At 52.7% G+C, this 14,895-nt stretch overlaps 1 protein-coding gene across 1 annotated transcript in view; it reads right to left on the bottom strand.

The window, feature by feature from the left end:
* LOC120053906 (nuclear factor 1 A-type-like) overlaps positions 1–14,895 on the bottom strand; it is a 159,474-nt gene that overhangs the window by 26,513 nt on the left and 118,066 nt on the right. Inside the window, exon 4 of the mRNA XM_039001204.1 lies at positions 4,625–4,699. Within this exon, the coding sequence (XP_038857132.1) occupies positions 4,625–4,699 (75 nt within the window). The remainder of the gene's footprint in view (positions 1–4,624; positions 4,700–14,895) is intronic.

Raw genomic sequence — 14,895 nt, 5'->3', positions numbered from 1 at the left:
TGGTGGGGTTGGCAAACCGTGTGGTGGATGGAGGGCGTGTGTGGTGTGAATAGTATCCCCAGTAGTAGTGCCAGGGTATGCCGGGGGGCAGACGAGGTGGGTGAGGATGGAGGGAAGGAAGGAGGAGAGGCCACACTAGCCCTCGTCTCCTTCATTATTCTTTCATTCGCTCCCCGTTCTTCCCAGTCATCTGGTGTGGGTGTTTCTTTGCCAGGGCCCCGGGGTCTGTGTGTGTGTATGGGTTAGAGGGATCCCAGGGGGAATGCCCCTGGACGTGGGTGCTGTGTGTGCCACTCTAGTACGATGCAAACCATTCACAGAGAAAGAGTAAGTGTGTGTGTATTCGTGTGCGTGTGTCCAACGTACTAGCAGACGAGATGGAGGTGTGTGGTGTGTGTTGCTCTGTGCCAGGCTGTGCCAAGCGGTACCCCCTGGCATGGTCAAACTGGAACTGATCTACAGAGTGACAGTCATGATCAACTAGTGATACCGCTTCTAACTGGGAATTTATAGTAGAACCAGCAAACTGGCATAGAGCAGCTAGTGATCCACTGTCTCCGCTGTCTTAGAGGAGATGGATAAAACTTACGAGACAGAGACAGGGAAGAGAAGAGACTGAGAGAAAGGAACCCAATCTCCCAAATTAACGGACCAATTACAATAACGCCCCAAAAATTATAAAACAAACGACATAGAGATAACAGCTAAGTGTAAGAAGACTTACATTTCTCTACCACCCCTCTCTCTACCCCCTTCTCTCTCTTCCCTCTCTCTACCACCCCTCTCTCTACCACCCCTCTCTCTACCCCCTTCTCTCTCTTCCCTCTCTCTCTACCCCCTTCTCTCTCTACCCCCTTCTCTCTCTCCCCTCTCTCTCTTCCCTCTCTCTCTCCCCTCTCTCTCTCTCCCCCTCTCTCTCTCTCCCCCTCTCTCTCTCCCCCTCTCTCTCTCCCCCTCTCTCTTCCCTCTCTCTTCCCTCTCTCTTCCCTCTCTCTTCCCTCTCTCTTCCCTCCCTCTTCCCTCCCTCTCTCTCCCCCCTCCCTCTACCAACCCCCTCTCCCCTCCCTCTACCCACCCCTCTCTCTCCCCTCTCTCTACCCCCCTCTCTCTACCCCCTCTCTCTCTCCCCTCCCTCTACCCCCTCTCCCCTCCCTATACCCCCCCTTTCTCTCTCTCTACCCCCTCTCTCTCTATTCCCTCCCTCTACCCCCTCTCTCCCTTCCCTCTCTCTCTATTCCCTCCCTCTACCCCCTCTCGCTCTCTCTTCCCTTCCTCCACCCCCTGTCTCTCTCTCTCTCTCTCATTCTCGTTTTTTTGTGTGGTGCTTTAATAGAATATTGATCGACAGAAGCAGATTCGATTGGGCCCTGCCACTGAATTGTGTAATGGGTGCACAAAGCCAAGGTCACACTGCCGTACAGAGGGGGGAGGTAGGGGAAGGGGAGGATGACGAGGGGGGGTGAAGGCGGCCTGTCGCCCCATTCAATAACGACCCCTCATCTTCAGCTCTGCACTCTCAAGTCAACCCACCCCCTGGTCCCTCTCCACTCTCTTAAATAAATCTATCATACGTGCCATTTGACTAGATGTTCAGGAGTCTTATGACTTGGGGGTAGAAGCTATTTAGAAGCCTCTTGGACATAGACTTGGTGCTCCGGGTACCGCTTGCCATGCGGTAGCAGAGAGAACAGTCTATAACTGGGGTGGCTGGGGTCTTTGACAATTTTTAGGGCCTTCCTCTGACACCGCCTGGTATAGAGGTCCTGGATGGCAGGAAGCTTGGCCCCGGTGATGTACTGGCCATTCGCACTACCCTCTGTAGTGCCTTGCGGTCGGAGGCTGAGCAGTTGCCATACCAGGCAGTGATGCAACCAGTCAGGATGCTCTCGATGGTGCAGAAGTAGAACCTTTGGAGGATCTGCTGACCCATGTCAATTCTTTTCAGTCTCCTGAGGGGGAATAGGTTTTTTGTGCCCTCTTCATGACTGTCTTTGTGTGTTTGGACCATGTTAGTTTGTTGGTGTGTGGACACCAAGGATCTTTAAGCTCTCAACCCGCTCCACTACAGCCCCGTCGATGTGAATAGGGGTGTGCTCTGCCCTCTGTTTCATGTAGTCCACAATCAGCTCTTTTGTCTTACTGACGTTCAGGGAGAGGTTGTTGTTCTGGCACCACACTGGCAGGTCTCTGATCTCCTCCCTATAGGCTGACTCATCGTCGTTGGTGATCAGGCCTACCGCCGCCGTGTCGTCTGGAAAACTTAATCATGGTGTTGGGAATCGTGTGCGGCCACGCAGTCATGGGTGAACTGGGAGTACAGGAGGGGACTAAGCACGCACCCCTGAGGGGCCCCCGTGTTGAGGGTCAGTGTGGCGGATGTGTTGTTACCTACCCTTACCACCTGGGGGGTGGCCCGTCAGGAAGTCCAGGAACCAGTTGCAGAGGGAGGTGTTTAGTCCCAGGGTCCTTAGCTTAGTGATGAGCTTTGAGGGCACTATGGTGTTGAACACTGAGCTGTAGTCAATGAAAAGCATTCTCACATAGGTGTTCCTCTTGTCCAGGTGGGAGAGGGTAGTGTGGAGTGCAATAGAGATTGCGTCAGCTGTGGATCTGTTGGGGCGGTATGTGAATTGGAGTGGGTCCAGTGTGTCTGGGATGATGGTGTTGATGTGAGCCATGACCAGCCTTTCAATGCATTACATGGCTACAGATGTGAGTGCTACGGGGCGAAAGTCATTTAGGCAGGTTACTTTGTAATTCTTAGGCACAAGGACTATGGTGGTCTGCTTGAAACATGTAGGTATTACAGACTGGGTCCGGGAGAGGTTGAAACGGATGACAAGGGAGAGATGGAGAGACGGCGCGAGTGAGGGCAGGGTGTGTGTATGCGTGCATGTGTGTGTGGTGGGGGGTGATCAATGAATCTTTGATCAGAAGGGGCTCCAGTCAGAGTGCTGACAGGCACTTTCAATGGGCTATTGTTAGCGGGGGCTAACGACAGTACTGAATGGATCCCTCCCTCCCTCCCTCCCTCCCTCCCTCCCTCCCTCCCTCCCTCCCTCCCTCCCTCCCTCCCTCCCTCCCTCCCTCCCTCCCTCCCTCCCTCCCTGTGTTGCATGTAGAACACACTGTCTCTCCATCTCTCCTTCGTCTTTCCGTCTCCGCCTTTTCCAATGACAAAGATTTGTCTGGAGGAGTTTCTTTCTTTCCACCTCCCTCACCTCCTCCCTCACCTCCTCTCCCCTCCCCTTCACTTTCCCTTTATTTTCCCTTTTCTTCTTCTTCAAGAAGAGTGGCACCCTAATGGTTAAGGTTAAGAGTCGAGGAGTGGCACCTACAGGGCCTCCCCCCTAACGATTAAGGTTAAGAGTCGAGGAGTGGCACCTACAGGGCCTCCCCCCTAACGATTAAGGTTAAGAGTCGAGGAGTGGCACCTACAGGGCCTCCCCCCTAACGATTAAGGTTAAGAGTCGAGGAGTGGCACCTACAGGGCCTCCCCCCTAACGATTAAGGTTAAGAGTCGAGGAGTGGCACCTACAGGGCCTCCCCCCTAATGGTTAAGGTTAAGAGTTGAGGAGTGGTACCTACAGGGCCTCCCCCCTAATGGTTAAGGTTAAGAGTCGAGGAGGGTAAGCTGATCATTGGGGGTTGTCTAACCTAAACTTCATAGCCTGTCTTCATAAAGGGTCTCAGAGTAGGACTGCTGATCTAGGATCAGTCCCCTCTTCCATTGTATTCATTGTAACCTAAAAGGTAAAAACTGATCCTAAATCAGCACTCCTACTCTGAGACACAGATCTTAGTCATTGTCCATTTTCCTTCGGCCTACTAAGTTGACTGTGGGTCTTTTCTTTTAGCTGACTGTCTGATTTGGGAGAGATTTGGGGTTTGCTCTTAGTTCATTAACATAGTGGGAGTGTCTGGGGAATCTCTGTATTGGTCCTAATAAATTGCATTAGTGGGCCGGACCATATCGATGGCAGATATGCAATCAAATCACAGCCTGCTGCTGGGTTCTCTTTGTGGAGAGAATAGAGATGGAGCAAGAGAGAGAAAGAGACAAACAGAGAGAGAGAGAGTGACGGGGGGTAAAGAGAGAGTGTGGTAGAGAGAGAGATGGGGGAGGAGAGAGAGAGAGGAATAGAGAGCGAGAGAGGGGAGGGTTAGAGAGAGAGAGATGGGGGAGGTAGAGAGAGATGGGGGAGGTAGAGAGAGAGGAATAGAGAGCGAGAGAGGGGAGGGTTAGAGAGAGAGAGATGGGGGAGGTAGAGAGAGAGGAATAGAGAGCGAGAGACGGGAGGGGAGGGGTAGAGAGAGAGATGGGGGAGGTAGAGAGAGAGGAATAGAGAGCGAGAGAGGGGAGGGGTAGAGAGAGAGATGGGGGATATAGAGAGAGAGGAATAGAGAGCGAGAGAGGGGAGGGGTAGAGAGAGAGAGATGGGGGAGGTAGAGAGGGGAATAGAGAGCGAGAGAGGGGAGGGGTAGAGAGAGATGGGGAGGTAGAGAGAGAGGAATAGAGAGTGAGAGACGGGAGGGGTTGAGAGAGAGAGATGGGGGAGGTAGAGAGAGAGGAATAGAGAGCGAGAGAGGGGTAGCGAGAGAGGAAGAAAGAGGATAAACTTACTCTGTGAGACTCGCACGAGCTCGGCCACACTGAAGACACCTGATGTGACAAAGCTGTCTTGGAAGCCAAGATGTCCTGAGAGAGAGAGAGAGAGAGAGAGAGAGACAGAGAGACAGAGAGAGAGAGAGACAGAGAGAGAGAGAGAGAGAGAGAGAGAGAGACAGAGAGACAGAGAGAGAGAGAGACAGAGACAGAGACAGAGACAGAGACAGAGAGAGAGAGAGAGAGAGAGAGAGAGAGAGAGAGAGAGAGAGAGAGAGAGAGAGAGAATAAAAGAAAGAGGTGATGTTATTGCAAACATAGGATCATTGGAACATGAAAGAGGAGGCATGGGACGAGGTTTGTCTCAAACACACATCATGTTCCCTCTGTTACACGCACGCACACACGCACAAACCGTTACATGTCCCTGTGGAAAGAAAGGCAATGTGGGAGAAGAGGGTGTATTTACAATGACCTAGAGGGCAGGGCACATCTGGGGCCCCTGTCCCCATGGGTGTGTATGTCGCCTTCCACTCCCAAAACCACAGCAGGGGGCTCCACTAACCAAACACACACAAAAACACACTTAAGTGTCTCTAATGAAACTACTGGAGCAGCTCGTGTTGATACTGAACACATTTGAGTACCGGACAAAATCCTATTTCCCATCTTTCCAAGACATTTTCCATAACTTTGGACAAGCTTTGCTTTCCCCCTACAACTCCTAGACCAGTGATTCCCAACCTTTTTTGGTTAATGTACCACCAACTGAATGTTGCTCTGCCTGGATTACCCCTGCAGTACCCCCTCATGTGTATTTTACCAGTAGACCTATAGTCTAATGAGTCTTCTCATGTACCCCTTGTGGACAGGCCAAGTACTCCCGTGGTTCCCAGTACCTCTCGTTGGGAACCACTAGGAACCACCAGTGGTGCAGCAGTCTAAGGCACTGCATCTCAGTGCTAGAGGCGTCACTACAGACCCTGGTTCGATTCCAGGCTGTATCACAACCGGCCGTGATTGGGAGTCCCATAGGGCGGCGCACAATTGGCACAGCGTCGGGTTTGGCCGGGGTAGGCCGGGGTAGGGTTTGGCCGGGGTAGGGTTTGGCCGGGGTAGGTCGTCATTGTAAATAAGAATTTTATCTTAACCTGTTTGGGCTGCAGGGGCAGTATTGAGTAGCCGGATAAAAGGTGCCCATTTCAAACGGCCTCGTACCTAATTCTTGCTCGTACAATATGCATATTATTATTACTATTGGATAGAAAACACTCTCTAGTTTCTAAAACCATTTGAATTATATCTGTGAGTAAAACAGAACTCCTTTTGCAGCAAACTTCCTGACAGGAAGTGGAAAATCTGAAATCGATGCTCTCTTCTAGGGCCTGCCTATTAAAGTCCTTGATATTTATTCGTTTAGATGCACTTCATACGTCTTCCACTAGATGTCGACAAGCAGTGAGAGAAGAAATGGAGTGTGTAACTTGATCTGGGCTCGAATAAATGCTCTTTGTATGACGTGTCACCAGTTTCCTGTTTTCTGGAGAGCGCGTCAAGGGACCTGGATTTGCCTTCTGATAAGCTGTCGTTATGGACGACTAATATCTCTGGCTTTGATTTTATTTGATACATGTGACAATATCATCGTAAAGTATGTTTTTTCAATATAGTTTAATCAGATTATTAAAAAAATTTCGGGAGTTTTGCCGTGTTCCGTTCTCTGAGTTTGTTGACGATGGAGAGATTCGCGCCACTTGGCAAGTGTGCTTGCTAAATCGAGAGGGAAAAAGGCCGTTCTAAATCCAAACAACGATTGTTCCCGACAAAGGACCCCTTGTACAACATTCTGATGAAAGATCAGCAAAAGTAGGACCCATTTTATGATGCTATTTCATATATCTGTCGAACATGTTGTGCTAGTCGTTTGCGCCCAGCTTTTGGGTACTCTCTCGCTATACCTAAGCTGGATGTCGTAATGAAGTTATTTTTAGAATTCTAACACGGCGATTGCATTAAGAACTAGTGTATCTATCATTTCCTATACAACATGTATTTTTTAATTATGTTTATGAATAGTTATTTGGTCAGAATATGTGTGTCAGAAAAAGTGTCAGAAAAATATCCGGACGTTGTGGGAAAAAGATGCTACGTTAGCACAATGTATAACCACTGATTTCAGCTCTAAATATGCACATTTTCGAACAAAACATAAGTGTATGTATAACCTGATGTTATAGGACTGTCATCTGATGAAGCTTATCAAGGTTAGTCAAAAATTATATATCTTTTGCTGGTTTGTTACGATCGCTAACTTTTGCTACTGGGGAATGGCTTGTGTTTCTGGCTATTGTGGTAAGCTAATATAACGCTATATTGTGTTTTCGCTGTAAAACACTTAAAAAATCGGAAATATTGGCTGGATTCACAAGATGCTTGTCTTTCATTTGCTGTACACTATGTATTTTTCAGAAATGTTTTATGATGAGTATTTAGGTATTTGACGTTGGTGTCTGTAATTATTCTGGCTGCTTTCGGTGCAATTTCTGATTGTAGCTGCAATGTAAACTATGATTTATACCTGAAATATGCACATTTTTCGAACAAAACATAGATTTATTGAATAACATGTTATAAGACTGTCATCTGATGAAGTTGTTTGTTGGTTAGTTTGGTTGGTTCTTGGTTAGTTAGGTTGGCTTTGTGCATGCTACCTGTGCTGTGAAAAATGTCTGTCCTTTTTTGTATTTGGTGGTGAGCTAACATAAATATACGTGCTGTTTTCGCTGTAAAACATTTTAAAAATCGGACATGTTGGGTGGATTCACAAGATGTGTACCTTTCATTTGCTGTATTGGACTTGTTAATGTGTGAAAGTAAAATATTTCTAAAAAATATATTTTGAATTTCGCGCCCTGCACTTGAAGTGGCTGTTGTCATATTGTGGCCGGCCTCGGGCTTGCAGCCAGAAGAAGTTTTAACTGACTTGCCTAGTTAAATAAAGGTTCAATAACAAAATGAAATACGTTCATTACTGGTCTTCATTCCCTAGACGCTCTACGACTACGTCCCAAAGGGAACCCTATTCACTTTAGAGTGACCAGGGCCCATACAGCTCTGCTCCAAAGTTAGTACACTCTTAAAGGTAAAGATGCCAAAGAGAGAGAGAGAGAGAGAGAGAGAGAGAGAGAGAGAGAGAAGCAGAGAAAAAGAAAGGCAGAGAGAGAGAGAGAGACAGGCATAGAGAGAAAGACAGGCAGAGAGAGAGATACAGGCAGAGAGAGAGAGACAGGCAGAGAGAGAGAGAGAGAGAGAGAGAGAGAGAGAGAGAGAGAAAGAGAGAAAGGGGAGTAAGTGGGATGAAGAGAGGGAGGAAGAGAGAGAGGAAGAGAGAGGAAAGAGAGGGAGGAAGAGAGAGAGGAAGAGAGAGAGGAAGAGAGAGAGGAGAGAAAGAATATGGTGGGCTTGAGAAGGAGAGTGAAAGAAAAAGGGGGTGAATGTGAAAGAGTAAGAAAGAGAGTGAATGAAAAAGAGAAATTGGACCAGGAGAGCTCTTTCTGTCGTGGTGGGAAGAACAGAGAGTTTAACACAGCCCCATAGCCCTCCAGCCCCATAGCCATCCAGCACCATATCCCTCCAGCCCCCCAGCCCTCCAGCTCCAAAGCCCTCCAGCTCCAAAGCCCTCCAGCCATCGAGTCCCATAGCCATCGAGTCCCATAGCCATCGAGTCCCATAGCCCTCCAGCCCCCCAGCCCTCCAGCTCCAAAGCCCTCCAGCTCCAAAGCCCTCCAGCCATCCAGCCCCATAGCCATCCAGCCCCATAGCCATCCAGGTCCAAAGCCCCCCAGCCATCCAGCCCCATAGCCATCCAGCCCCATAGCCATCCAGCCCCATAGCCATCCAGTCCCAAAGTCCTCCAGCCCCATAGCCATCCAGTCCCAAGGCCCCCCAGTCCCAAGGCCCTCCACCCCCAAAGCCCTCCAGCCCCATAGCCTCCCAGCCCCAAAGCCCTCCAGCCCCATAGCCCTCCAGCCCCAAAGCCCTCCAGCCCCATAGCCCCAAAGCCCTCCAGCCCCAAAGCCCTCCAGCCCCAAAGCCTCCCAGCCCCATAGCCATCCAGCCCCATAGCCATCCAGCCCCAAAGCCCCCCAGCCTCATAGCCCCCCAGCCTCATAGCCCTCCAGCCCCATAGCCTCCCAGCCCCAAAGCCATCCAGCCCCATAGCCCTCCAGCCCCAAAGCCCTCCAGCCCCATAGCCCTCCAGCCCCATAGCCTCCCACCCCCATAGCCCTCCAGCCCCATAGCCTCATAGCACTCCAGCCCCATAGCCCTCCAGCCCCATAGCCTCATAGCCCTCCAGCCCCATAGCCCTCCAGCCCCATAGCCTCATAGCCCTCCAGCCCCATAGCCCTCCAGCCCCATAGCCCTCCAGCCCCATAGCCACCTAGCCCTCCAGCCCCATAGCCACCCAGCCTCATAGCCCTCCAGCCCCATAGCCCTCCAGCCCCATAGCCCTCCAGCCTCATAGCCCTCCAGCCTCATAGCCCTCCAGCCATCCAGTCCCATAGCCCTCCAGCCCCAAAGCCCCAAAGCCCTCCAGCCCCCCAGCCCCATAGCCATCCAGCCCCATAGCCATCCAGCCCCATAGCCTCCCAGCCCCAAAGCCCTCCAGCCCCATAGCCTCCCAGCCCCAAAGCCATCCAGCTCTATAGCCCTCCAGCCCCCCAGCCCCATAGCCATCCAGCCCCATAGCCCTCCAGCCCCCCAGCCCTATAGCCTCCAGCCCCATAGCCATCGAGTCCCATAGCCCTCCAGCCCCCCAGCCCTCCAGCTCCAAAGCCCTCCAGCTCCAAAGCCCTCCAGCCATCCAGCCCCATAGCCATCCAGCCCCATAGCCATCGAGTCCCATAGCCCTCCAGCCCCATAGCCCTCCAGGTCCAAAGCCCCCCAGCCATCCAGCCCCATAGCCATCCAGCCCCATAGCCATCCAGCCCCATAGCCATCCAGTCCCAAAGTCCTCCAGCCCCATAGCCATCCAGTCCCAAGGCCCCCCAGTCCCAAGGCCCTCCAGCCCCATAGCCTCCCAGCCCCAAAGCCCTCCAGCCCCATAGCCCTCCAGCCCCAAAGCCCTCCAGCCCCAAAGCCCTCCAGCCCCAAAGCCTCCCAGCCCCATAGCCATCCAGCCCCATAGCCATCCAGCCCCAAAGCCCCCCAGCCTCATAGCCCCCCAGCCTCATAGCCCTCCAGCCCCATAGCCTCCCAGCCCCAAAGCCATCCAGCCCCATAGCCCTCCAGCCCCAAAGCCCTCCAGCCCCATAGCCCCCCAGCCCCATAGCCTCCCACCCCCATAGCCCTCCAGCCCCATAGCCTCATAGCACTCCAGCCCCATAGCCCTCCAGCCCCATAGCCTCATAGCCCTCCAGCCCCATAGCCTCATAGCCCTCCAGCCCCATAGCCCTCCAGCCCCATAGCCACCTAGCCCTCCAGCCCCATAGCCCTCCAGCCCCATAGCCCTCCAGCCCCAAAGCCCTCCAGCCCCAAAGCCCTCCAGCCCCCCAGCCCCATAGCCATCCAGCCCCATAGCCATCCAGCCCCATAGCCTCCCAGCCCCAAAGCCCCATAGCCTCCCAGCCCCAAAGCCATCCAGCTCTATAGCCCTCCAGCCCCCCAGCCCCCTAGCCATCCAGCCCCATAGCCCTCCAGCCCCCCAGCCCTATAGCCTCCAGCCCCATAGCCATCGAGTCCCATAGCCCTCCAGCCCCCCAGCCCTCCAGCTCCAAAGCCCTCCAGCTCCAAAGCCCTCCAGCCATCCAGCCCCATAGCCATCCAGCCCCATAGCCATCGAGTCCCATAGCCCTCCAGCCCCATAGCCATCCAGGTCCAAAGCCCCCCAGCCATCCAGCCCCATAGCCATCCAGCCCCATAGCCATCCAGCCCCATAGCCATCCAGTCCCAAAGTCCTCCAGCCCCATAGCCATCCAGTCCCAAGGCCCCCCAGTCCCAAGGCCCTCCACCCCCAAAGCCCTCCAGCCCCATAGCCTCCCAGCCCCAAAGCCCTCCAGCCCCATAGCCCTCCAGCCCCAAAGCCCTCCAGCCCCAAAGCCCTCCAGCCCCAAAGCCTCCCAGCCCCAAAGCCTCCCAGCCCCATAGCCATCCAGCCCCATAGCCATCCAGCCCCAAAGCCCCCCAGCCTCATAGCCCCCCAGCCTCATAGCCCTCCAGCCCCATAGCCTCCCAGCCCCAAAGCCATCCAGCCCCATAGCCCTCCAGCCCCAAAGCCCTCCAGCCCCATAGCCCTCCAGCCCCATAGCCTCCCACCCCCATAGCCCTCCAGCCCCATAGCCTCATAGCACTCCAGCCCCATAGCCCTCCAGCCCCATAGCCTCATAGCCCTCCAGCCCCATAGCCTCATAGCCCTCCAGCCCCATAGCCCTCCAGCCCCATAGCCCTCCAGCCCCATAGCCACCTAGCCCTCCAGCCCTCCAGCCCCATAGCCCTCCAGCCCCATAGCCCTCCAGCCCCATAGCCCTCCAGCCTCATAGCCCTCCAGCCTCATAGCCCTCCAGCCTCATAGCCCTCCAGCCTCATAGCCCTCCAGCCCCATAGCCATCCAGTCCCATAGCCCTCCAGCCCCAAAGCCCTCCAGCCCCAAAGCCCTCCAGCCCCCCAGCCCCATAGCCATCCAGCCCCATAGCCATCCAGCCCCATAGCCTCCCAGCCCCAAAGCCCTCCAGCCCCATAGCCTCCCAGCCCCAAAGCCATCCAGCTCTATAGCCCTCCAGCCCCCCAGCCCCATAGCCATCCAGCCCCATAGCCCTCCAGCCCCCCAGCCCTATAGCCTCCAGCTCCATAGCCCTGCCAGCCCCCCAGCTCCATATCCTCCAGCTCCATATCCTCCAGCCCTATAGCCCTCCAGCCCTATATCCTCCAGCTCCATAGGAAAGGCATCCTATAAGCATTCAGCAGCCTGGGTTCAACGAGTGCGTTTCCATGAGTGAGCGTTTCATATAGGGAGGCTGGGGGAGGAGGGGGGAGGGAGCAGGGCTTCTATATCTCAACAAGGATAATCACTCCCAGCTGTGTCCACTGAGAGAGAGAGGGAGGGGGAGGGGGCTGAGAAAGAGAGAGTTATAGAGTGGGCTGAGAAGGAAAAGAGGGTGTGTGAGAGAGAGAGAGAGAGAGAGAGAGAGAGAGAGAGAAAGAGAGAGAGAGAGAGAGAGAGAGAGAGAGAGAGAGAGAGAGAGAGAGAGAGAGAGAGAGAGAGAGAGAGAGAGAGAGACGCCAAGTTCAACTCAGAGTTAGGGGAGAGTTGGGGGAGAGTGAGGGGAGAGAAAACTTGCCTCTACCAAACGATGACAAGTCAGACAAAAGTGCTTTTCTGTTGCTAAAACTGTGTGTGTGTGTGTGTGTGTGTGTGTGAGATGTGTATTGTAAAACAGTGCTTGTATTACGTGTAGTTGCTGAACAGTCTGTGTGTGGTACGTGTATGGTTGCTGAAAGGTCTATTGGTATTACGTGTATTGTTGCTAAAACTTTGTGGTCCTCTCTCTCTGTGTGTGCTCCTCTTTTTCTCAGTGTGTACCTCTCTCTCTCAGTGTGTACCTCTCTCTCTCAGTGTGTTCCTCTCTCAGTGTGTGTTCCTCTCTCTCTCAGTGTGTGTGTTCCTCTCTCTCTCAGTGTGTGTGTTCCTCTCTCTCTCAGTCTGTGTTCCTCTCCCTCTCAGCGTGTGTACCTCTCTCAGTGTGTGTGTTCCTCTCTCTCTCAGTGGGTGTGCCTCTCCCTCTCAGCGTGTTCTTCTCTCAGTGTGTGTGTTCCTCTCTCTCTCAGTGGGTGTGCCTCTCCCTCTCAGCGTGTGTGTTCCTCTCTCTCTCAGTGTGTGTTCCTCTTTTTCTCAGTGTGTTCCTCTCTCTCTCTCAGTGTGTTCCTCTCTCTCTCAGTGTGTTCCTCTCTCTCTCAGCGTGTGTGTTCCTCTCTCTCTCAGCGTGTGTGTTCCTCTCTCTCTCAGCGTGTGTGTTCCTCTCTCTCTCAGCGTGTGTGTTTCTCTCTCTCTCAGCGTATGTGTTCCTCTCCCTCTCAGCGTGTGTGTTCCTCTCTCTCTCAGTGTGTGTGTTCCTCTCTCTCTCAGTGTGTGCTCCCCCCTCTCTCAGTGTGTGTTCCTCTCTCAGCGTGTGTTCATCTCTCTCTCGGTGTGTGTTCCTCTCTCAGCGTGTGTTCATCTCTCTCTCAGTGTGTGTTCCTCTCCCTCTCAGTGTGTGTGCCTCTCCCTCTCAGCGTGTGTGTTCCTCTCTCTCTCAGTGTGTGTTCCTCTATGTCTCAGTGTGTGTTCCTCTCTATCTCAGTATGTGTTCCTCTCTCTCAGTATGTGTGTGTTCCTCTCTCTCTCATTGTGTGTGTTCCTCTCTCTCATTGTGTGTGTTCCTCTCTCTCTCATTGTGTGTTCCTATATGTCTCAGTGTGTCCCTCTCTATCTCAGTATGTGTTCCTCTCTCAGTGTGTTCCTCTCTCAGTGTGTGTTACCTCTCTCTCTGTATGTTCCTCTCTCTCACAGTGTATGTTCCTCTCACTTTCTCAGTGTGGGCTCCTCTCTCTCTCAGCGTGTATGTTCATCTCTCTCTCAGTGTGTGTTCCTCTTTCTCTCAGTGTATGTTCCTCTCTCTCTCTGTGTGTATTCCTCTCTCAACATGTGTTCCTCTCTCTCAGTGTGTGTGTTCCTCTCTCTCTCTGTGTGTTCATCTCTCTCTCAGTTTTTTCTTCTCTCTCTCAATGTGTGTGTTCCTCTCTCAGTGTGTGTTCCTCACTCTCTGTGTGTCCCTCTCTCGCTGTGTGTGTTTCTCTCTCTCTCCACGTGTGTTACTCTCTCTCTCTCAGTGTGTGTTCCTCTCTCTATCAGTGTGTGTGTTCCTCTCTCTCTCAGTGTGTGTTCCTCTCTCTCTCACTGTGTGTGTTCCTCTCTCTCTCACTGTGTGTGTTCCTCTCTCTCTCACTGTGTGTTCCTCTCTCTCTCACTGTGTGTTCCTCTCTCTCTCACTGTGTGTTCCTCTCTCTCTCACTGTGTGTTCCTCTCTCTCGGTGTGTGTGCCTCTCTCTCACAATGTGTTCCCTCCTCTCTACGTGTGTGTTCCTCACTCTCGCAGTGTGTGTTCCCTCCTCTCTCAGTGTGTCCCTCTCTCAGTGTGTGTTCCCTCCTCTCTCAGTGTGTCCCTCTCTCAGTGTGTTCCTCTGTGTGTGTGTGTGTGTGTGTGTGTGTGTGTTCCTCACTCTCAGTGCGTGTTCCTCACTCTCTGTGTGTGTTCCCTCCTCTCTCAGTGTGTCCCTCTCTCAGTGTTCCTCTCTGTGTGTGTGTGTGTGTTCCTCTCTATCTCTCAGTGTGTTCTTCTCTCTCTCTCACCGTGTTTTTCTCTCTCTCTCAGTGTGTTCCTCTATCTCTGAGTTTGTGTTCCCTCTCTCAGTGTGTGTGTTCCTCTATCTCTCAGTATGTGTTCCTCTCTCAGTGTGTTTCCTCTCTCTCTCTGTATGTTCCTCTCTCTATCCGTGTGTTTGTTCCTCTCTCTCTCAGTGTATGTTCATCTCTCTCTCCGTGTGTTCCTCGCTCAGTGTGTTCCTCTCTCTCTGTGTGTGTTCCTCTCTCTCTGTGTGTGTTCCTCTCTCTCTCAGTATGTGTTCCTCTCTGTGTGAGTTCCTCTCTATGTGTTCCTCTCTCTCTCAGTATGTGTGTTACTCTTTCTCCTCTCTTTCTCAGAGTGTGTTCCTCTCTCTCTGTGTGTGTGTTCCTCTCTCTCTGTGTGCTCCTCTCTTTCAGTTTGTGTGTTTCTCTCTCTCTTTGTGTTCCTCTCTTTCTGTGTTTCTCTCTCAGTGTGTGTTCCTCTCACTCTGCGTGTGTGTGTTCCTCTCACTCTGCGTGTGTGTGTTCCTCTCACTCTGCGTGTGTGTTCCTCTTTCTCTTAGTCTGTGTTCCTCTCTCTCTCTTAGTCTGTGTTCCTCTCTCTCTCTTAGTCTGTGTTCCTCTCTCTCTCTTAGTCTCTCTCTGCGCGTGTGTGTTTCTCTTAGTGTGTGTGTTTCTCTCCCTCTGCGCGTGTGTTCCTCTCTCTCTCTGCGCGTGTGTGTTCCTCTCTCTCTCTGCGCGTGTGTGTTCCTCTCTCTCTCTGCGCGTGTGTATGCCTCTCTCTCTGCGCGTGTGTGTTCGTCTCTCTCTCTCTCTGTGTGTGCTCCTCTCTCTCTCAGTGTGCTCCTCTCTGTGTGTGTTCCTCTCTCTCTCAGTGTGTTCCTCTCTCTCTCAGTGTGTATTCCTCTCT

Source organism: Salvelinus namaycush, chromosome 9 (genome assembly GCF_016432855.1).
Source record: "Salvelinus namaycush isolate Seneca chromosome 9, SaNama_1.0, whole genome shotgun sequence".
In the NCBI taxonomy this organism is placed as follows: Eukaryota; Metazoa; Chordata; class Actinopteri; order Salmoniformes; family Salmonidae; genus Salvelinus; species Salvelinus namaycush.
This window is presented reverse-complemented; position numbering and strand designations above follow the sequence as displayed.